The sequence below is a fragment of the Ammodytes marinus genome, assembly GCF_949987685.1.
Source record: "Ammodytes marinus genome assembly, chromosome: 13".
NCBI classification, from domain to species: domain Eukaryota; kingdom Metazoa; phylum Chordata; class Actinopteri; order Uranoscopiformes; family Ammodytidae; genus Ammodytes; species Ammodytes marinus.
In genome coordinates this window covers 20,202,787-20,227,900 of record NC_137217.1, presented here as the reverse complement: position 1 = coordinate 20,227,900, position 25,114 = coordinate 20,202,787, and the positions used below count along the sequence as shown (strand labels likewise).

Sequence of the window (25,114 nt, the reverse complement as noted above, 5' to 3'; positions counted from 1 at the left end):
ATTTTTCTTCTCCTTCCCTCCATCAAGGAAAAGCACCCAAAAGTCCCTCACATGTCTCATCACTCAAACTGGCCCTCCGTCTTAATGCTATTATTTCTCCTCATAGTCCCGTCTTCATCCCTCCCTCATGGGGCATTAGTTTCACAGGATCACCTCACATTTCTTTCCTCCTCCTCCCTTCTTTCTCCTCTCCTTTAGTTTGAAGTGAGAGGACTTGCAAGACGCCCCCCCCCCTCCCCTCAGCTCTGCTCTTTCCCTGTTTTCTCTTCCCATATATGTCCTCCTTCTCCCGGTCTCCTGAGAGCTGCCCCCCTCCCCCTTCAGCAGCCAGAAGTGCAGGTGTTGAGGTTGGGACTAGCCTCCAGGCTCCCCTCTGGGCTCAGTGGTGTGGGTGGTGACAGAGGGGACTCCAAGGCCAGAGTAGGGACCTGGGACGATGGGGGTGTCACCGGAGAGGCCACCTGGACGGGCGAGACTGTGGCTGGAGCGGCGGTTAGAGACGCAGCTGAGGACAGTGGCACCACCGCACCTCCTCCTCCTCCGTAGCTTCCTCTGTTATCCCTCTCTCGCAGCAGGTGCACCAGAGCGGCGTGCTGGGCGCTGAGCGTGGCGGCGAGGTGGGCGGGCAGGGTGTTGAAGCCGGTGGTGAGCTGCTCCACCCGCTGCTCCAGGGACAGCATCTGGCGCTCCAAGTCCTCGCTGCGGTCGTTGAGCTCCGACATGAGCTCGTACATGACGCTCTGCATCTACAGAGACCGGGAGAGAAGAAAGGAGGAAGATGACACACACAGAGTACTTTGAAGAAGGGGAGACAGGGTTACGAAGTACGTAAACAGGAGTATTATGAGGGCTGCTTCATTGAAGCTTGTTTATAGAAAATGATATTGGTTTGAATAGGAACTGACAGTGAAAGGGGGTAAGAGTGAAGTCAAAATGGGCTAGCTTTAGGGAGGCTATAGGGAGGAGTGAGTAAGACACTGAGCGAAAGGGAAAATAATATCCAAGAGTGAGAAGAAGCTGGAATGAAGAGGAGGCTGGAGGGAAGTCTCTATGTGGGCGTTATGATATTGTGAAGAAAAAGAGAATAAGAGAGAGAGAGAGAGAGAGAGAGAGAGAGAGAGAGAGAATGAAAGGAAGGCGACAGAGTGTCCCTGTGTTGCATGAGCTGGCCTCTGTAACCATGGTAAACGCACAAGTGGCCAATTGAGATGGAGTTATTGAGATGGCATGATTGCAAACTATTTAGCATCGGAAAGACAGAAACACACACACACGCACGCATGCACGCACGCACGCACGCACGCACGCACACAATCTTTTTTCTCCCTCTTATTCAAATCTCTCTCACCCCCTCTCCTCTGTCTCTCTCTTTTTCACAATCGTAGACCCACACATATATGCAATCGTACGCTCACATTCACACAGTTCACACACCTTCACAGTAACACAAAAACACGAGCACTCCATTCCCTCCTCTCATTTCCTCCTCACTCTCTCACTCAGGCATCCCCGTTTTAACACTTGTTCCGGTTGCTAGGAGACACAAAGCCACAGAAGCGGGCAGATCAGCGCTGAATCGGAGGAAGGTTGAGGTATAGTTTTGAGGGGCAAAGGCAAGTAAGGTGTGAGTTACTAACCGGTGCGATGGTCATGTGTCAGTTAAGTGCATGTCCTATATGAACGAAGGGCACAGATGTATGTGTGTCAACAGTGCGTGTGTGTCTCACCTTAGAGAGGTCAACTAGTGTGTTGGCCTGATCGCTGAGTTTCCTCTGTTCCATTTTCACACTGCGTAATCTGCAAACAGATACACACACACACACACACATAAAATACACAAGCACACACACACTAAAAAAGAACGCCTGTATACACAGTGGTCGGTCCAGAGAGCTAATCCCTCCGGGTCCGGATGACAACACTGCAGAGCGGTCACCTTGCCTAGTTCAGCTTCATTTCTGCCTGCAGTGTGTCTCTGAATGTGAATGCACTAACAAAGACCAGCACACAGCAGGCTCTGAAACACAATACTTTAGTAATGCAGGTGAATGTATACATTTATTTAACATTGACTGTTAAGAAACACTCTAGAATCAGTGTACAGTGTCGGTTATATATTTTAAAACGTTAAGGGAATAAGTCCTACGGGGAAATAAACTAAGGGGAATTTAATTATATAGGCCTACAAATAAAATATTTCATCTTCCTTCAGTCCAATTAAAAATAGGACCTGACTGACTCTCAAAACACAATACAATAATTAGTGAGCGAAAGGTTAAATCTATGTTTTCATAAAACAAACCCTGTGGCGTCCTCCATTATACTGAAGTGCGGCCTGACTCCATGAGACTGGATCTCCCTATGAACATGTCTCACTGTCACACTAACAGGGTTGAATTGAGTCAGTCAGCCTCTCATCCAGAGTCCACATACTTAAGGATAAGCCTTTCTTTGTCACAATTAAAAATAGTCTATGGTTCCTTCACGCTGGCTTTTGAGGGCATTTGTTTAATCTCCTCTAGTCCAGAACAAACTGTTGAAGATCAAATGGCCAAGCTACATTAAAGGGACACCTTATTGTGATGCTATACAGAAATATTAGAGTAAAAACAACCTCAACAAGGGAATCGCCCTTGTGGCTATTCAAATATAATAGTATGGTAGAAATGAATAACAATAAGCATTTATGCACTGCTGACTATCTTCGACAGCACTCCGCAGTACAGATATGAGGATCCAAGTGTCTGAATATCTAATCCTGTAACTGTATTGCCTGGATTGAACCTGCTGTTTGTTAGATGATGATACATTTTGTGTGCCTCTGTGTGTGTGTGTGTGTGTGTGTGTGTGTGTGTGTGTGTGTGTGTGTGTGTGTAGGGGATTCATGTACTTTATCTGATTATCAGGCAGTTCAACCTGTGGGTGGATAGGAAGTACAGCTGATTTCAAAGGCTTCATGAGCTGTGGTGCTGCTGTGTGCACAATTCTGTGTGTGTATGTATGTTTGTATGCATGTGTGTGTGTGTGTGTTTGTGTGTGTGTGTGTGTGCATGCGTGCGTGTAAGAGGGGTCCTCACTGATGTATAGCCTGGAGGAACTTTCGCTGGTGTTTGCGGACCCTGGAATGGTCGATCTTCTTCATCAGCTTGGTGTGCTTGTAGATGAGCCAGGTTTCCCTCAAAACGTTGGCCGCCGCATTCTTTATCTGCAACCCAGACAATGAACGCACATTATGCACACATTGTTAGCAACAGGTAGCCCTTGGCAACTGAAGCCGGCAACAGGTTTATCAAGCTCTATATTCTCTCCATTCTCCATTGTCTCCCTGCGAAAACAAAAACAGACAAAAAAAACATCGTTCTCATCTTGGAGGCTGCCCTCATTCTCTCTGTCTCTCTTTACACACACAGGCTTGCCTGCCAATGCTTCTCATAAACAGCTCTCTCCTTGGGGAGATTTGGCAATGAGAACCATCAGTAGTCCTTCCCTCACACACAGTTCTCTCTTCTCTTGTTCTATATGCCACATTATATCCTAGACAAAACTCAAATGGGCCACATTATCTCGCTGTGCTGGAACTAATACAACACAACAGTACGCAGTTAAAACCAGTGATCTTCAATTTCATTATGACAGCAAACAAGCAACAATAAAGGCCTGTGTCGCTGCGCTTGAACTAGCTGTCAAAGACGCTCCTCATCCCTGCAGAAGAGACACATTAGAGAAAGAGCCTATAATATTTGTTCACTCTTTAGTTGTCGGGTGTAGGCTTCAGTTGTTTTTGGTTGTAATCATTTGAATGTGGGATTGCTGTAATTTAATCAAACAATCATTCAAAAATGCCAGTGTAGGCTTCAGATAAATTTTTCTGTGGACAAGACTCCTGATTCCTTTACATCAATTTATATCCATATCTGCTTTTGTATGTTTCTTGTACTGTAAATATCTATAGGTTACTATGTAATTACAACACAGGGGTCTGACTCTTAATGGCCCCCATAAGCGCGGGTGGATGCCATAGAGAAGGGAGAAGGGCGAAGGGAATCGGCAAGGACATATTGAATGAGAGACTTCAAAGGGACGCTGAGCACTGAACAAAGAACAATTATACCCCAGTCTGAGGAGCACAAAAGACCTTAGCAGCTTTGCTAATCAGCACCTATCCACCGCCGCTGTCAAGGACTGCGTTCACGAATACACGCCTACATATACACAAGGAGACAAATATGCACCATTGGCGACAGATGAAGAGAGTAGGGGGCCCCGGGCCTTGCAGATGTGTTTTCAATGACATAGAGGAAGTCAGATCTAAAAGAGCAAATCTAACATATGTAGATAATATATACGAGAGATCGAGTCATTCAGCTAACATGCCATGTCACCAATCCATCTGAATGAAAGTTGGAATAACACATGTAATTATTCCTACCATTTTTATACAGTAACATTTCATAAGTAAAACAACCAAAAAGAAACAAGGTCATACACCATGACAAATGGGTTTTGAATGTAAATCTACTGCTTGAGTATGAGGTATCCCAAGTTTCTCCCTCTTGAGCCTCATCCCCTGATGTGTGGTAATAGGATTACAGAAGTCCCATGTAGCAAGGACAGACACTGACAGAGCTGTAAAGATTCTAAGGAGGAATCATTCAAATAAAGTAGTGTGGGTTTACAGCACTAATGTCAACATCATCGCGGATATCTTGAAGGTTGCGTTGGATTTGAAACAATGTTGTGAAATCATTTTAAACTTAACTTCAGTGACACTCAGTAAAAAGTTAATTTGTCTGGATTATGTTGATTATGTTTGACTAAAATTTCTCTAGTTTTAATCCTGAGTCAGATTAACAAAGAGCGCATCGAATACCCAACAGGCGCATTGGTAAATTGATATGTCAGATCCTATTTATCAGCTGATTAATCACTGCAGGAGTGAAATATGATGAATGATGTAATCTCGTGTCCGTCTGGCCGGCTCGCTGGCGTAGTTTCTCACTAACTTCCAGAGGGAGCCTGTTGCACAGCTTCGGGTAATTTAATTAGACAATGTTAAATCTTCTTCACCCTTAATTCCTTTCCTGGGAACCACTCCACATGCAAATAGCAGGGAACGCTTATACCAATCTATCTGTATTTTACAGTTAACTACTACCCCCCCCCATATATATTTCTTCCTCCGTCCTCCTAAGGGTTAATGTAGAAACTGAGGCAACTCCATAAAGACAAAATAAAAAAGACTCAAAATGAAGTGCTAAGAACACTCCACAAGAAATCAAACGACGACAGCAGCAGCCGCTCCTAAACCATATGGCTTGTGTTTGGGCAGCCATGTTGGGGCCATATGGTCGGTTTGGGTCGAAGATCTGTTCTGGCTGCTCCCCTACACGGGACACCTTATGGCAGGTATATGAGAAATCTGTGAAGACAAGGGGTTCCCACCACTCAGCATGTTGGGTGGTTGATGACATATTTTGGAATATAAATCAATCAGTACAAATATAAATTATTAAGAAATGTCATGACAGAAACTACATTACCAATAACACTATTAATAATAAGAGTGCATTCAAATATCTAGCTTCTGGTATCAGACACAAAACATTTAGAAATTGGGCAAGACAAACAGAGGAGTCTGACTCCCAGCCCCGGAGAGCATTAATGACCTAAGTAATGTATGTAATTAGAAATGATGTGCTGTGGAGCTAGAGATACATTGGTGCTTCGTAGGAGAGACGAAAACACAAACAAACAGACCAATTACCTTGGTAACAACCACCAACCTAATCTATGTGCTATGGCGACATGTGGCATTACCTACTCTGACGTTCCCTCCACAGGCACGGTGACAAAGAGGGAAGAGACATGTTTTGCACATACACACTCACACAAACGGACACACAAATACGGTGACACAAATACAGTCACAAATCCGTGAATATACACAAACACAAGACAAAAGCTTATACAATAAATAAATTAAGGGCCACAGAACATTAAAGCTATACTGTACAATGTGAGAGAGCTAGCATGATTTGAAATTAGCTTCTCCTCGGAGTTCCGTTTAACCACTCCCCCACCCCCCAGGACTTCCTCCCCCCAACCCTCTGTACACAGCATGGACATATAAAGAAACACACACAGCCGTGCACGAGCGCAGCTCTGCTGTTTAGCAACCTGGCCGCTGCGCCGCCTCACTGAGCAGAGAGCGGCTAGCTAACTGGAGGCTACATTTCTCGACGAACTACAATGTTTCATTCACCGGTAAGAACACACCTAATATTGCAATGCTAAATAACAAACATGATAAGGCCTACTGTTAGTAGCAGTACTCACAGCAGTCAAGCTAGCACATATGCATAGATGGACTGGTATCAGAAATGTAATACAAATAAAAATAAATCAGCAATACATGTTATTTCTATCACAGTTTACCCACATGTTTTGTGTAGTAGGCTACGTGACACTTTATTTATCATTCATTGTTTGGCTTGTCAGAGCTCACAAGGTGAGTTTTTTGCAAAACTCTAAGGATTGCATATGAGCTGACTATCTGAGACATAAACCTTACCAGCAACTTTGTATACTGAGATGCCATGTACCATGAACACACAATAGCCTACCTATTAGATGTGTCAACCTCTTCATTCCAAGATGGCAGCAGCCTAGGTTGCATGTGTGTTTGTCTCTCTGTCTGTCTCAGTTTTTTTGTTGCTTCTAAGTCTGATTTGTCGAAACATTTTCTGCATCAAGTACTACTGAGCACACTGGACTTTAAATGAAACAATTTTGAATCAAATACGGACTACGTGGATACTGAAAAGTGAAAACTAAGGCAATCCATCTAGGCTTTGCTAGCATCTCAAGGCTCTGCTAGCTTCCCCAGGCCCCAGCAGCCCAGCTAGACGCAGGAGTAGCCCATGCCGGAGCAGCAGTAGCTACCTTCAAGCCACCTGCCTGGCCTGCTAGCCTCCAGCCACCTGCCTGGCCTGCTAGCCTCCAGCCTCCAGCCACCTGCCTGGCCTGCTAGCCTCCAGCCTCCAGCCACCTGCCTGGCCTGCTAGCCTCCAGCCACCTGCCTGGCCTACTAGCCTCCAGCCACCTGCCTGGCCTACTAGCCTCCAGCCACCTGCCTGGCCTACTAGCCTCCAGCCACCTGCCTGGCCTACTAGCCTCCAGCCTCCTGCCTGGCCTACTAGCCTCCAGCCACCTGCCTGGCCTACTAGCCTCCAGCCTCCAGCCACCTGCCTGGCCTACTAGCCTCCAGCCTCCAGCCACCTGCCTGGCCTGCTAGCCTCCAGCCTCCAGCCACCTGCCTGGCCTGCTAGCCTCCAGCCTCCAGCCACCTGCTAGCATCCAGCTACCTGCATGACCTGCTAGCCTCCAGCCACCTGCTAGCATCCAGCTACCTGCATGACCTGCTAGCATCCAACTACCTGCATGACCTGCTAGCCTCCAGCCTCCAGCCACCTGCCTGGCCTGCTAGCCTCCAGCCTCCAGCCACCTGCCTGGCCTGCTAGCCTCCAGCTACCTGCAGCTACCGGCTCAGGTCGCAACAGCTCTGCTAATATCTCCAAGCTCCAGGTAGCAGCCCTCCTATCATCTCACGACCCCAAAGCAGCACTGCTAAAATCCCCAGGCCTACAATCTGCAACCCATCTCAAGTACTGTGACATATATAAACCATGTCAGGTAAAATGTTTGCCCTCCTGGCCTTGTTCTTTATACCTATGTGTGAACATGAAATAATTGGGAAAAGTTGTGAGAGTGTTTCTTTGCATACAGTGTACTTGCTAGATAAATCAAAGGTGACCAGTGCACAGGAGCTGACAGGCTCCCAGAGGTGCTTGGTATCCTGTGTATGCCCTATCCTTAAACAAGCAAACTTTAAGCATCTGTTAAGCCTCCTCCTGTTAAATTATTATTTCATCCCATCCGAAAACTCTTGGCCTGTTTTCTTGAACAGATCTGATATTACAAAAAACACAAAAAATGACATACACACACTTAGGTGTGTCATCACACTTCTGTTACTATTATCTGGGAATGTGCAGCCTAATCCAGGGCCTGCCACTACCACAATGTGTTTACAGACCCCTGCAGACCTTTTAAATAGAAATGGTATTGGTTTTATCCATATGAACGTGAGAAGCCTATTGCCAAAAATGGACATGGTTAAAATTTGGGCAAATTCTACAAATGCTGACATTATGGTTGTATCAGAGACATGGCTGAGTAGATCTATTCCAGACAGTCATGTAATGTTGGATGGGTATAACCTCTTTCGTGCAGATCGCCGCGCTAAAGGTGGAGGAGTGGCAATCTATTAGAGGTGGGCATAGATTAATTTTTTTAATCTAGATTAATCTAGATTAATTTTGGAATTAATCTAGATTAATCTAGATTAAAATGGCTCATTTGAATTCATTCATAACATGTGTGTGCTCCCTAAATAATGACTCAAAGTAAGTCTTTGAGAACGTGTTTCTCAAGCCAGGTGGCGCATCAGACCAGGGGCTCATCTCCTGTTTCCAACATGCATCACAAACTGCTTGAGGAAGCTGTTCTACTATGATAATTGGTGATGAAAATAAATAATGTTCAACAAGATGTTACTTAGTAACGCGTTACCGGCATCGGACCTCTTTTTTCAGTAACAAGTAATCTAACGCGTTACTATCTCCAAACCAGTAATCAGATTAAAGTTACTCATCAAAGTCACTGTGCGTTACTTTTTCTGTAATTTTCCTTAATGAAACATTTTACATAACTGCACAAATGACTGCGATTGCGATTTTATGTGAATAAATGTGCACGCATGTGTCTCTAAACGCTCCAACTGCTCCAACCGCTCCTCTCGTCTTTTTGGTAGCGCCCCTCGTCTCTGTCATGCAGCGTGTGTGTGTGCGCCTGTGTCTGTGTCTGTGTGTGTGTGTGTGTGTGCAGCAGCATTACGGCCGAACTGTGGCGCAAAACAAAGTTTCCCCCCCCCGATGAAATATAGCGTCTGCTATGGGGATATTTAGGATTCGGGTACGGTGACGTTGATGTTGAAGAGATAGAAGTGTTTAAAACTTGGAAACTTATAGTCACGTGGCGACCGGTGGCCACACACACCCACCCTGCGTTCCAATACCCGATTGTGTCGTGGGCAAGTGATGGAGAGAGAGAGCGGCGGGTGTGTGAGAGAATAAAGGCTACTCAAATGTCAACAACGGCCCCCGGCTATTATTGTCTCCCCTGAGCCGAACAGGAGGTGGAATAAGAGATTAACGGCGATATTTTTTTTATCGCCAATAAGAGTCTGTCGTTAACGCAGCACGTTAACGCCGATAACGGCCCACCACTACAATCTATACAAAGAATACATTTCAGACAACAGTTCTTATAGCAAAGTCAGTTCCTAAACAATATGAATTACTTGTGTTGAAAGTTGAATTTACTAAAGGTTGTGTTATGACAATAGTGGGATGTTATAGACCTCCGTCTGCATTAAAAGATACATTATCCTCAATATCAGAGTCCTTGGCTAATGTTAAACACAATGAACTGGTTTTCATAGGAGATCTGAACTGGGACTGGTTGTCTCCGGTCTCTGATCCTTTTAAATGTTTTTGTGATGATGCACACTTGACACAAATGATAGAATCTGCGACAAGGCCTAATCCTAAACACCCTGAAAAATCATCACTTATTGACCTGTTTCTGACAAACTGTCCTCTCAAATATAAAGCCACTGCTGTATTTGCAAATGACATCAGTGACCACTGTGTAATTGCTGCAGTGAGAGACATGAAGCTTCCAAAAGTAAAACCACGTATCATAACCAAAATTAATTTTAAATCTTTTTGTGAGCAAGCCTTTTTACATGATCTTTATTTATGTGACTGGGCAAAAGTTGTTTTAATGCCCGACCCTGATATGGCCTTGTCTTACTTCAAATCACTTTTCTTAGACATTACAAATAAGCATGCTCCTCTTAGAAAATACAAGGTTAAAGGACGTGTCAATCCATGGTTCACTGATCACCTTTCTGATAAAATTCATGAGCGAAATCTAGCTTGGGCAACTGCAAGAAAATCCAAAAGTCAGTCTGATTGGATTCATTTTCGGCATCTTAGGAATAAATGTATGTCCCTGATACGTAAAGCTAAATCAGACTACTATATTAAAGAAATGTCTGACATGAAAAATACTTCTAAATTCTGGAAGGTTTTTAAGTCCATGTCATCAAGCACAAGTGACAATATGTTACCAAAGGAAATACGGGTGGAAAATGAAATCATTACAGACAAAACAAAGATGTTATCTATTCTAAATCAGCATTTTATCGCCTCAGGTAAGCTGTTTGAGAAGGAAATGCCACTTAAAACGGCACAAAGCTCCTCCTACTCAGAGCAAAAGCTCCCTTTTGACTTTAATGTTACTCCCATTACAATTACTGAAGTACGTGATGCCCTTAAAAAGATAAACACTAAAAAATCAGCTGGCCCTGATGGATTGGATCCACATTTGTTGCAGATTGCTGCTGAGATTATTGCTGAACCATTAACCCACATTTTTAACCTGACTATAGAAAATGGTCAAATTCCGAAAATTTGGAAGGCAGCCTATGTTGTTCCATTGCTGAAGGGTGGTGATCCAGCAAACCCTAACAATTATAGGCCTATATCCAAACTCTCAGTGCTTGGCAAGATTTTGGAAGGACTTGTTAGTAATCAGTTAAAGGAGTTTCTATCGAAAAATGGTATTCTAAATGATCTGCAATCCGGGTTTAGAAAGAAACATGGTACTGTCACTGCTACAATGAAGGTTCTAAATGACATAATAACAGCAATTGACGAGAAAGAACACTGTGCTGCACTATTCTTAGACTTATCAAAGGCTTTTGATACAGTCGACCACTCTGTTTTATTACAGAAGCTAGTGAACATAGGATTTTCCTCAAAATCAGTTAAATGGTTTGAGAACTATCTGAGCGATAGAACACAAAGTGTCCAAGCTGATGGTTTATCGTCTAGCTGTAAGAATATACACTATGGTGTCCCGCAAGGATCCATTTTGGGTCCTATTTTATTTACAGTTTATATTAATAATTTGTGTTGCAATGTTACAAATACAAAATTCCATTTTTACGCAGATGACACCATTATGTATAGCTCTGCTTCATCCTTAGCAAGTGCAACTAAGGACCTCCAATCGGCTTTTAATGTTGTTCAGGAAAACCTACATGGATTAAGACTTGTACAAAATATTGACAAAACCAAAATGATCTGCTTTACAAGAAGTAAGAAAACATCTGATATGGATGACAACCAGATTGTTACTCTAAACAACAAAGTGATCGAGAGAGTCGCAACTTACAAATACCTGGGCTTTTTTCTAGAAGAAAATCTCTCTTTCAAACATCATATTGAGTGTCTTACTAAAAAGCTAAGAATGAAACTGGGTTTCTTGTACAGAAATAAATGTTGTTTTTCTTTTTGTGCCAGGAAGAAAATTGTCCAAGCCATTTTTTTATCTGTTATTGATTACGGTGATATTTTATATATGCACGCAAACTCATCATCTCTGAAATTGCTAGATTCTGTGTACCATGCAGCATTACGGTTTGTCTCAAACTCTGGATTCCGAACGCACCATTGTAAATTGTATGAGAAAGTTGGTCCGTCTTCCTTATACACCCGTAGGATGGAACACTGGTATATGTTCCTTTATAAGGCAATTTTGTACGATCTGCCTCCTTATTTGTGTTCTCTAATGGTTCCTAAAAACAGTGCTCGTATCACTCGGTCTAGCAGTTTGATTATGTATAACGTTCCTCGGACTCGCACTGCGTTTGGTGAAAGTGCCTTTAAATCTTTTGCCCCCTTATCATGGTGTAAGCTACAGGAACACCTTAAACTTGAATCCCTTATCACCATGAACAATTACAAAAGCAGGATTAAGGACTATTTAACCGCAAACTGTACATGCCCGGTTACTGAACACTGACTTACTGCCAATGAGATTGATGCTTTGTGACTTTTTATTTTATTTTTATTTACTTTTTATTGTGTTTTGTGTCTTGTTTTAAGTGTGAAATTTTGTTTTTTAATGTGAAACTTTTATGTTTTTATGCTGCCTTCTTGGCCAGGACTCTCTTGAAAAAGAGATTTTGAATCTCAATGAGTATATTCCTGGAAAAATAAAGGTTAAAAAATAATTAGAGGACAATACAAAACTGTATTCAATAAATACAAATAATAATCATGTATTACTTTACAGGCAAGAATTCAAAGACTAAATCTACAAATGTTGCATCATCTGCTCCAGCTCTGCTTGACATGCGACCCCAGCCTCATGTTGGACCGGCTAACATTGGCATCAGCAGATCCTCCTCCATCGGGCCCTCAAAAGACATATAAACCCACCTGGTGCGTCTGCCACAGCTGCAGAGAAGTGCCAACAGATGTGGAGCGCAAGTGCTGTGGTCATACCTAGTTGCCGAGTGTGGAAAATAAGAGGCCGCTTCCCAGATCCAAAGGATTTATACCCAACTAGTACAGCGGATAAGCATAACAATTGTGCACTTTTTGAGAAAAGCATGACATTTCTAACATAGTTAATACATGCCATAAGGTGTATTTTAAGATGTGGAGGGAAGTCAGATTTTGCCTGTGACGGCCGTGAGACGCCAAATCCAGGATGGCCGACATTCCGCTGGGTATAATGTTTAAACTCTCATAATTGTGGAACCATGCAATGTAATAAAACATTTAAGATGTCATTTCCAACTAAAGTGGACATGCCCAATCATTTGGTGACACTGAGATCACCAATGTTTGAGGAAACATATTTAGGTCAAGGTCAAGGTAAGAATTTACCAAATTTTGTCCGTAAATGCGAACTTTTGCCAGGTGGTGGCACTACAGTAAATCTCTTAGGGTTACCAAAATCAATGTGGTTGGTCATTTACCTTTCATGAAGGTTCACAGAAAATTTGAAATGATTCCCATTAAAACAGTTTGAGTTATCGAGGTCACAAGGAAAGCCCACGTTGAGCTGAGCTGTAAACTGAGCATTACACGGCCAGGCTGAAGCAGCTTGGTCTTACTGTAGAAGCACGGATTCACACTACCAGACTGAAAAACCGACTGCTTTCTGCACTTCCTGATCTGAGAGCACATTCACATGGAAGAGACATACTTCTTAGTTTTGAGAAAGACATTGGACCAGCACTCTTGATGGCCTCTCATCATGACAGCGATGCAATGCACCTAATGCGGGCAGCACAGGTTGTGCGCAGAGAGATCTTTGACTCAAAATTCTGCTTTGATGGGACATTCCACTCTAACTGCCAGAAGGAGGCTGTGCCAGCATCCCTTTTGGCTCTAGTCAACATGATACTTGCTGGGGCAAACATCAAGCATCAGACTCAGCTGGTCCATACAACCACCAGAAGCAGAGGGCTCATTGACACACTGTTCAATCTGGGATTGTGTGTTTCCTATGACAGGCTGTTGCAAGTCTCATCAGACATTGCAAATGGTGTATGCCAGCGTTTTAAGTTGGAAGATGTAGTGTGCCCACCCAAGTTGCGTAATGGACTTTTCACAACAGCAGCAGTGGACAACATTGATCACAATCCAAGTTCTACAACAGCCAAAGATTCTTTCCATGGCACTGGAATCTCACTAATGCAGCATCCATCACACACAAATGGAGGAACTGATCGTGTTGTATTAGTGATTCATCAGGGTGGCTCTTCCACAAAATCAGTGACACCTCTGCCATCAGCCTACACATTTGTGCCACCAGCTGCCTTCAAGACAAAAGACTTCAATGCCCCTATTGTACAAGGTCCTGTGAGACCTTCTGACCTCCTGGTTACTGCAGCTGCCAAAGAAGATGAGTAGGCATGGCTCAACAAAGTCAAAACAGCTGTTGAAAACTCTACCATGGATGGCATGATATCGTGGTCTGCTTATCACGCTGACACACACCAAGCAGTCATTCCACCTGCAGCAATCAACTCACTACTTCCTCTGTTTCTTGATAACGCACACTCAGTGGCAATGGTGCGTCACTCAATGGACATTGTAGGAGCGGCAGTTCAGAATGTGAACCCTGGTCAGATTCCTGTCCTTGCTGCTGATCAACCTCTGTATGCACTTGCTAAGGAAATTCAGTGGACCTGGCCAGCCACTCACAGAGAGGATCTCTTTGTGATCATGTTTGGTTGTCTACACATTGAGATGGCCACTTTGAAGTTGCTGGGAGACTGGCTAGAAGACAGTGGCTGGACAAATGCATTGGTACAGGCTGGTATTGCACCAAGACCCGCCATGCACACCAGGTCACAGCTGCAAGCCTTTATACACTTTTACAACAAGCCTACACCAAATAATGCACATCTGATGATATTTATTAAATACAATCTGACAATCAGTCTGCCTTTTGAGGAGTGGTGCATACAGCGAGCAAAGACCACTGTTCACTTTGACTACTGGCTTAAGACCCTGTCGTTGGAGTTTCTAATGCTGCGTTACATCAGATCACTTCGAGAAGGTAACTTCCAGCTGTTTGTGGAGTCCCTTACGCAGATCATGCCCTGGATGTTCTCCCTCGATCACACACACTACTCTAGATGGCTTTCTGTACACATCCGTGACATAATAACTCTTGCCAAAAAAACATCCTGATGTCCTAGCAGAATTCACGTCTGGAAATTTTGTAGTGCACAAAACCTGCAACCAATTCTCTGGCATGGCACTTGACCAGTGTCACAAGCAGAACAATGCAAATGTGAAAGGTTCTGGTGGGGCTATTGGACTGACTGGCAATCCAGGAGCACTCTGACGCTGGATGGTAGCCGGGCCAGAAATCGCCAGGATCACATCAGAATTTGAGCAGCAAACAGTAAAGCAGCAACATGGTGCTCGTGGCACTGGACACCATCACCATGATCATACACCCGGAGTACAAGCTGCCTTCTTGAAGGAAGTTAAGGCACTTGTGAATGTGCTTGAAGAGATGGGGAATCCATTCTTAGAATAGAGCCAAGACCTACTAGTCATTGACGCAAGGGACCCCCAAGTAGCTGAAACTGTGAGAAGGATTCAGACCCTTGGTGAGGAGCAGTACACCAAGTTTGTGACAGAAAGGCTAGAACAGGTTGCAATAAACAAATAGTTTAATTGTATCTGTACTTATAAGTTATTTATTTCAATGTACATAATTTTATATTTCTATTTATTCCCAGGAGGAACTGAAGATACTTAGTCCTTTTGTTTTTATATTATGTTTGAATAAAACATTTAAAATTACTTTTAATTTTTGTTATTATTACAGATATCAAGACATAACATTTATCATCTCTGTAAATGTTGCACAAAATAATTACAACCAATGTTGTGTGACAATTTTTTTTTAATTCAATATAAACATGGTCATAAACTTTGTCCAGGGGTCCAGTTTTCGCAGACAGGTCTGGTCTGGTTCTGCACACGGCTGCATCAGCTGTGGCAACTTATATTTGTGGCAGTGACTGTCCTTAGGAGAGAATATCAGAAGACACACACAATTAATAACGGTATTAGGGGTTTTACAAAGAGCTGCAGAGAAAAGCCTTCATGACATGTGGTTTATCCTTACACTTTGATTGCATAGAGAAGCGCTATAAAAATCCAATCCATTATTATTATTATTATTATTATTATTATTATTATTATTATTATTATTATTATTATTATTATTATTATTATTATTATTATTGTTGTTCTTCAGATAATAGGTTGACCAGCACTTCTGGATCTGTAATATTATACCTCACAATGCTTGGTGGAACCCGGACACAAATCTTTACACTTTGGCATTCCTTAGACCAGAGCTAAATGGATTTTCATATGCTGTGTTTAGTGTGTTACATAGCAAAGTTAAAAATGTATGCTCATACAATAATGTAAGCATACTAACCTAGTCCTTTGCTTAGTTGAGTCTGCAATAGCTCCTGGTTGGTTGGTGCAGGGACACCCAACAGAAGCCCCCAAACCCAGACAAATTCTCCTGGAGAATTTCACCCTGGAGGTCTATGATGTAGCGGTAGTCCTTCTCTTCCTTCAGTGTGTACAGGCTCCACTTCCTGGACTTTTTATTGTACACTTTTCCATACCTGGCATAAGAAAAGGATTGTAAGTTTAGTGATGCATTCATTTTACCTGACAATGTATAGTATTGTGAATTTCCACATAAAAGGGTTATCTTACAGCTGTACCCTGTATTATGTTCTTTTTATATATCAAAAAAAAAGTATATAAATATGGATGTAGGTTCACTTGTTTGTTACAGCATTATTTTGCCTTGACTTGGAAGTTCATTGACCAAAATGCATGGGAATTACTTATATTAAAACGTACTGAATAGAGCCGTCAGCCTTTCTCCTGGCTGGTCTGTGCACATGGTGGTTGTAGTCAAGGCCAGCCAGCATAACTTGAGCTGCATACACTGGTGGGGAGAAGCTGAAGCGCTTGCTTGCGTACATCAGAATGTGATTATTGAATGACTCCAGCTCTGCAGTTGACCTAAGAGCACAGTAAAACAATATAACAATTACTTTACATTCCGGTAATACTATCAAAGACATGGAATCACATATTCTAAAACAAAGGCAAGTATATATTAAATATATACAGCCGTGGAAAAAATTAAGAGACCAGTCTGGGTTTCTCTTAAATCATTATCTCTACATTACTTATTGAAAATGTTCTAAAAGACAATATTTTTACTGTGATTTGGTAGAAATGTTGTCAGTAGTTTATATTATAAAATCAAAATGTTCATTCTACTCAAACATATGCCCCTAAAGAGTGAAACAAGAGAAACTGAACATTCGGAGTGGTCTCTTAATTTTTTTACGGAGCTGTATATATACAGTGAAAACCGAAGTTATTCATACCCCTGGCACATTTTTACTTAGTAACTTTAATGAAACCAGCAAGCTTTTTCTTGATTGGAAATTACACAGGCTTCTCCCAAAAGATAATAAGACGATGTAAAAGAGGCATCATTGTGGAAAAAAACTTTGAAAAAAAAAATTGAACAAAAAGTGGCATGTCCAAAATTATTCATAAGCTTCTCAATAATCAGTAGAACAGCCTTTATTTGCTATTACAGCAATCAAACGCTTCCTATAATTGCTGACCAGCTTTTAGTATGTCTCCACTATTGTATTGTATTGTTTTCATCTTTAACAATGAGCTCCAACTCTCAACCCAACTTTTCCACAATGATGCCTCTTGTACAATGTCTTATTATCTTTTGGGAGAAGCCTGTCATCTCCAATCAAGAAAAAGCTTGCTGGTTTCATAAAAGTAACTTAAAGTAAAAATTTGCCAGGGGTATGAATAATTTCGGTTTTGACTGTGTATACATTATATAGGGGAGCTTTTACAGGAGGACAATTCGAGGCAGGATACCCAAAGATGGTTAAAAATGATCATTTATAATATCATTTATAACGCATTGTCTAGGCCTATGTATTGCCCATCATATAGAACAGTTTTGTAGCATAGCACACATATTCACTTCTAGGTAACACTTTACAATAAGGTACATAAAATTGTAGTAGCTACTACATACCTACTACATAGATATGTGTTACCTACTACATAGGTTTTTTTTTTTTTTTGTGCTACCTATGTGTTAGGTAGCACATAGGGGTTTTTTTTTTGCTACCTATGTGATAGGTAGCACATAGTTTTTTTTTGTGCTACCTATGTGTTAGGTAGCACAAAAAAAAAACCCTATGTGTTAGGTAGCACATAGGTTTTTTTTTATTGTGTTACCTACTACATAGGTTTTTTTTTGTGCTACCTATGTGTTAGGTAGCACATAGGGTTTTTTTTTGTGCTACCTATGTGTTAGGTAGCACATAGGGTTTTTTTTTGTGTTACCTACTACATAGGTTTTTTTTTTGTGTGCTACCTATGTGTTAGGTAGCACAAAAAAAAACCTATGTGTTAGGTAGCACATAGGGTTTTTTTTATTGTGTTACCTACTACATAGGTTTTTTTTTTGTGCTACCTATGTGTTAGGTAGCACATAGGTTTTTTTTTGTGCTACCTATGTGTTAGGTAGCACATAGGGTTTTTTTTTTGTGCTACCTATGTGTTAGGTAGCACATAGGGTTCGTAGCACAAAAAAAAACCCTAAGTGCTACCTAACACATAGGTAGCACAAAAAAACCCTATGTGCTACCTAACACATAGGTAGCACAAAAAAAAACCCCTATGTGCTACCTAACACATAGGTAGCACAAAAAAAAACCCTATGTGCTACCTAACACATAGGTAGCACAAAAAAAAAACTATATAGTAGGTAACACAATAAAAAAAAACCCTATGTGCTACCTAACGCATAGGGTTTTTTTTTTGTGCTACCTAACACATAGGTAGCACAAAAAAAAACCTATGTAGTAGGTAACACAAAAAAAAAAACCCTATGTGCTACCTAACACATAGGGTTTTTTTTGTGCTACCTAACACATAGGTAGCACAAAAAAAAACCTATGTAGTAGGTAACACAATAAAAAAAACCCTATGTGCTACCTAACACATAGGGCTTTTTTTTGTGCTACCTAACACATAGGTAGCACAAAAAAAAAAACTATGTAGTAGGTAACACAATAAAAAAAAACCCTATGTGCTACCTAACACATAGGTAGCACAAAAAAAACCCCTATGTGCTACCTAACACATAGGTAGCACAAAAAAAACCTATGTAGTAGGTAACACAATAAAAAAAACCCTATGTGCTACCTAACACATAGGTTTTTTTTTTGTGCTACCTAACACATAGGTAGCACACAAAAAAAACCTATGTAGTAAGTAGGTAACACAATAAAAAAAAACCCTATGTGCTACCTAACACATAGGGTTTTTTTTTGTTGTGCTACCTAACACATAGGTAGCACAAAAAAAAACCTATGTAGTAGGTAACACAAAAAAAATAAACCCTATGTGCTACCTAACACATAGGTAGCACAAAAAAAAACCTATGTGCTACCTAACACATAGGTAGCACAAAAAAAAAACCTATGTAGTAGGTAACACATATCTATGTAGTAGGTATGTAGTAGCTACTACAATTTTGTGTACCTTATTGTAAAGTGTTACCCACTTCTATATCAAGCTTTACTCACAGAGAGACCCTGGATAAATACTTGACAAAGTGTTGAGGAATTAGCCTGGTTGTCATAACTATAAGGGTTAGGGTTAGGGTTAGGGTTAGAGGGTTGAGGGTTAGGGTTAGGGTTAGAGGGGAAACAATAATTAAAAAAATAAAAACATACACTGCATCAGCACATTTTGAAAAAGCCAATACTAAAATGACACATGTTCAGACGCTGACGACCACATAACATTAGACTAATAATATAGTTAGCTAATGCAGCTTGTAATGTGCCTACTAGCCTAGAACGACTGGGGAGCTAACGTTAGCATCGGGCTAATATGGCTAACGCAACATAAATAGCTTCCTTGGCTAGACTTCGCCATAACACACATTTTACAGGAAACAAAACAAAGGCTTACCTGTCCAACAAGAGAAAGACGGCAACCATTGCGTCACTTTCCAAGCCATTCAGCATCCTCAGCTGTCGCCATCACTGAACAGTGATTCCAATGTTGACTCGCGTTTGTCCACCTCGAGCTGTATGTAACTGCTCTTTTCTTGATGTCTTTCTTTCTTTTCTTTGCCTTTTGTAAATGGTGAGCAGGTGCAAGTAACGGTGGCAGTGGTAACTTCTGTCTAGGTTTCTCTTCCATTGTGCAGGCTACCTCAACTAGGTCTAGTCCACTGTCATGCACTACTATCCATGACTACTATGGCAACAACGCTTTCTCTGCCCTCCGTGAACGCGCTCAGGCTCGTACACAGAGGGGAGAGAACGTGCAGGCTTGTGATTGGTTCTTTAGATTCGGACTGAATGCTTCTTATTGGTCAGCATTTTAACAGGTGTATAGAAGGTACAGAATTTGGGGGGTTTTCGTTTCTTTTTCATTGCCCATAAGTTATTTATTGCTGTTGGGGTGTAAAAAACACTTTTCACAACATATTAAAAAGTGCATATTGCAGATAATTTCCCATGAGGCCTTTAAAAGGAAAATAATAACCCAATGGTTTTCACAGTGTTGGTGTCTCCTTTATGTCTTTCGATTAATGACAGCCGCAATACACCAGACAGAATCTTCAATAATCTCTAGACACATTAAAAGGAAGAGTATACACTCAGGTTCGATTTGCTAAAAGTGAAAAAAAAATCTGAGACATGTAAAAGCATGCACCTAGTGTCAAATAAATGTGTGTCGCTGTCGAAATACTTCCACACTAATAATGATCCATCTGCCTTGTGTGTGGATTAAAAGGCTTGCAAAAAAATTAGTTATATACTGTGGAGGGAAAGCTATCTCAGTAGAAATCTTCAGGGGTTAGATTGCTCCCATTTGTTGAGTGGTGTAAACATTGGAAGGCATTGCAGCACCTCCTCCTTAGCCAGAGCCCAGAGTGCACTGTGAATATTCAGAGAGGGTGAAGCTCTGAATATGCCATGGGGACCTCTTAAAGTGCTCTGAATGAACCAATGGTCTGTCCAGAGTTGGAGGCAGATTACACATTTTGAGTTCAGATTCATTGAAAGACAGTTTTTTCCAACTTTCGCAACAAGCTCGAAGTAAAAGCACCGACCTTGAAAACAGACTCAGGTAGCCACATTCAGATGGATAATGGCTTATCGCATCACATTGAGTGGCATTTAGTTGACATGGCAATGCCATTCCATCAAATGGAATCAGACACCTCTCTTATGCGCATAGATAGTATTTAATATATGCGCTGACATTATGCCTACAGTAAGTGTGTGCTGCTTTTGTCGAGAGGTCGGACGGACTGACTTTAAGCATGCGCTTAATGAACCAATACATCAATACACTGTTGTCACCATGCAGTCTTTCAAACATACAATTAACACTTAACATGAACAAAGCACTTACGACCTAACACACATGGTCGCTTTGGGGACTATGTTAACTGTTATTTAATTAACAGCCCTCTTAATCCTTGCTAAGGAGGGAAACACTTCACTTCACTGAACACTGCATGAAAATCAATCCCTGTGCATTGAACTATGAATGGTGATTTTAAAGCACATCGTCCTTCCTGATAAGGTTAAGAGGTCCTCTGCACCCAATTTGCACCACGTAAGATTTCAAGCTTCCCTGATTGGCATTTTATTGACATTCTTAGTAATCCTTAAAATGGATGGAAACTCCATTTTACTAATGCAGAAAGCCAGTGTGTGTGCTTATGTGTATATTTGTGTGTGCATGCACACATAATACGATGGCAGGATGTCTTCCGCTGCATTATTCATTATAGAGGCTTGAGAGAAGATGATATGACAGAGAATGGCCCCCGTCTTGTAAATCAATGTGCATACAACAGCTTCAATCATTGGTCTCTCAGTAATAGAGGGCAGGAGACAATTACCACTGCATAAACCAAAGACCCTTTGAAGGAAATGTCACCAAGAAGCAAGCTGTGTTGTGTTGAAAGAAACTGTTGTATGGCACGCCACACCCCTTACCTGATGACTAGCACTGTTAAGATTGTGATTCACTGGATTGGGGAGGACACTCATTTTCAAATTCACTGTACGATCTTCTTTATCAAGTGGTCGGACAAAATATGATAAGCTTCAGTTTGATATATTAATGCAAAGAATACATTTAAATAAATATATATCATATGCATGTTGAGAGGTAAATACATTGCTTTTCTTTAATGAAATTACTGTTGTCCACCCTGTTACCTTTGTGTTTTTAATGATAATTACATTTTTTGTTTCTTTGCAGGGAAGAAATGGTCCAAATTAAAATCACAAAAAATGGGGCTGTACACCATTGAAATTAATTTTTTACCCTAAAATTAAAACGACGTCATGCCTCAAAATAGAACGTGTCCTTTTTCAAGATAATGTTCGTTTATGAATACTTAAAGTTCATTTTCATCATAAAGCAAGAGACAATTTAGCTCTTAGAGTAGGCCTTTTACATGAACTATAAAAATAATATGCATTCAAAATCCCTTTTTGATAGATATAAGAATGTCCTGCAACAGGGTGCACATTTTATTTCGGTCTGAAATAGTAGGCTATTAATGCCAACTATTTACAGTCACATAAACCAGCTAGAATGCTGAAATAGCATGCTAACATACTAATTAGTACAGTCACAGCTGAACCGAATAGCAGTATGAAAAAAGTATGATTAAAAATGTTAATCCATCAAACAGTTGTGACAATATTTCACTAAAATTCAAAGCCAAATATGTCAACCTGAGACAAGAGACCAAACTTGAATATCACAACTCCAAGTACACTGTGTCTTTAACAATTTAAATTGAAATACAAATGTTGTATAATTAATACTGTTGATAGAATCTTGTGTAAAATCCATTAAAATTAGGTACATCAAAAGGTTGGGAACAACTGCATTAGACGGTCCACTGAACTCCAGATTGTAGGTAATCTACATGCCAAAATTCACAGAAACAGTAACACACATACAGACAAACACATGGTTCAAGGTGTTAAACATCTTGTGATTACAGCCCACTCCGACCTGGCAACAGCTGAGGTGAGAACCTGGCTCCAGTAGAGTCTATTCGGCTTCAATGTCGATATTTTATCCAGGCTAAAATTATTGATCACCCTTCCCTGTTCGGTCTGCAAGATACCCCGCTGCCATAATGCACCCTACATATTTGATATGGGAGCTATTTTTAAAACTAGGGTCTTTCAACTCTATGAAAAATTGAAAAGGACCGGAGGACAGAGGGAGGGAGGGAGGGAGTGAGAGATTGAGGGAAGGAGGCAGGGAGAAGGGCAAGGAGGAAGGGAAGGAGAGGAGAGATGTAGACGGACAGAAAGAGAGAGGGAGAGAGAGAGAAAGAGAGAGAGAAAGAGAAAGGGATTGACTTTAAGAGAGACAAATGTCAAAGGAGAGGGGAGGCGGCAGGGTAGTAAAAGGATCGGAGACGGAAAGAAGGAAAGATATGCTAGTGAGGGAACAGAACAGAGAGGGTGAGACAGAGATGACCTTTTACTGCCTTCACTTACTCCAATAACGTGGCCCTGTGTCACAACAATACGGGGTGATAGTGTGATGTACTAGTTGGGGAAGAAAGGGGCATCGAAAGGACAAGTGGTTTCCCTCTCAAATATCTTGTCTTCAACCCCAAATAAATCTACGTACAAATCACCCAAACAACAATCACGCAATCCCACTCATGGTGCATTCATTGAACATTGTCTCTCTTTTTCAAACTATAGTTTTGCCTTATTTATGCAAAACACACTCATTCACACACCACCTGACACTAGGCAAGCCTACGCACCCTTTTGGTGAGTTGCGTGTCCATCATGAAGTTGTGTACGTGTTTCTCGGCCTTGGTCAGCTCCAGCTTCCTGGCTACCACGGCAACCACCAGAGCCGTACATCCTGCACCCTGAGAGAGAGAGAGAGAGAGAGAGAGAGAGAGAGAGAGATAGAGATAGAGATAGAGAAATGAGGGAGGGAGAGAGAGCAGGAGAAAACAGAACACTCAGTCAGTCAGTAAAGAGGAGGAATTGGTAAATCGCTGGCTTTTGGCCGGGGAATTAGCCCAGCTGATTGAAGGAGGGGGAGACCAATGGAGCGGGCGCCGCACGACAGAAGGGAAAAGTGAACGTGAGAGGATTAGAAGGGATAGCTGTGCTCCAGTCAGATCCACATTTCCTCATGTTGAGAGGCAAGCCAAGTCTATTTTCAATTCCATTCCATCTGGTGTGAGATCCCTTCCATATCGCCTCTATATTGAAAGAATTAGCCCATTATGGGCATTTCTTTTGCTTTTTTATTAGACAGATTGGAGAGACAGTGTTGAAATGGGGCAAAGAGGAGAGGACATGCAGATAACTGATCCGGGCAGGATTCGCTCTATCAACTGAGCTATGGGCGCCCCCGAATTAGCCCATTATGGATTATAAAAAAGAGAGAAAAACATCATAGATTGGGGGTGCCCTTAGCTCAGTTGGTAGAGCGTCCCCCCAATGGGCCTCGGCCAGCAGCGGACCCGGGTTCGATTCCAGCCCGCGGTCGATCTCTGCATGTCACTCCCCTCTCTGCCCCATTTCAACTCTGTCTCTACACTATCAATAAAGCATAAAAATCCCCAAAAAATATCTTAAAAAATAGAAAACATCATATATTGACAACATCTAATTAGATGCTGTCAATCTGAATTAGATGGTGTCAGTGTTCTCCTGTCACCCGAGGCTGCAGGACGTTTAAGAGTGTAGAACACCAAACTGGTTTGTCTGTATTCCTCACATGGGACATATGGCAAACTCATTTGGGAGATAGGGACAGCAGTCCCTCATCCAGAAAGACATGCTTGAGAGGAGAGCAGGAGCAGGGAAACTGGGCAGGAAGACAGACTTAATTAACTTCCAGATTAGACATCGTTTTCAATTGCTCCTTGGAGTGGCGGCTCACAGGTTCCTCAGAAGGGGCAAAAAAAATAAAAAAACGGGCAAGAGGAGAAAAGATAAAGAGAGCGAAGAGCTATGAGTAAATATGAATGGCTGATGAAGGAAACAGAGAGAGAGCAGTTAGAGAGGGGGGTGAATGCCGGAGACGAGGGTGTGTGCGCGTAATGGGAGGAGAGAAAAGATGGAGAAGACGGCAATGTTAATGAGGTCACATAACTCCTGATAACCAATGAATTAAGATTAAGAGTGTTTCATGTTTGTGTGAGTGTGTGCATCTCACAGTGGTAGAGAGAGAGAGAGAGAGAGAGAGAGAGAGAGAGAGAGAGAGAGAGAAAGAGAGAGAGAGAGAGAATAAAATGATACATGGAGAGAAACAAAGTGAGTTTGAGAGCGAGGGAGGGTGCACCAATTTGAGACGTATAGGAAATAGCCAAGATTTCAACGTGCACTCTTGGGACGATAAGACAGGTTTGACCAAAATAACTTTGGCTGGGCTCAGTAAAATGTAACATACAAACAGGCATTAGTGCCTACGTCTATACACTC

General features: G+C 41.7%; 1 protein-coding gene across 1 annotated transcript in view; it reads right to left on the bottom strand.

Moving 5' to 3' along the window:
- Positions 1–320: 320 nt before the first annotated feature.
- The window catches only part of kcnn3 (potassium intermediate/small conductance calcium-activated channel, subfamily N, member 3), a gene marked incomplete at its 3' end in the record, with an annotated part of 83,422 nt that continues 58,628 nt past the window's right edge, over positions 321–25,114 (bottom strand). The window contains exons 7-10 of the mRNA XM_080039145.1: positions 23,434–23,544; positions 3,078–3,205; positions 1,728–1,797; positions 321–746 (exon numbers count right to left, since the gene is read on the bottom strand). Of these exons, the coding sequence (XP_079895271.1) occupies positions 321–746; positions 1,728–1,797; positions 3,078–3,205; positions 23,434–23,544 (735 nt within the window). The remainder of the gene's footprint in view (positions 747–1,727; positions 1,798–3,077; positions 3,206–23,433; positions 23,545–25,114) is intronic.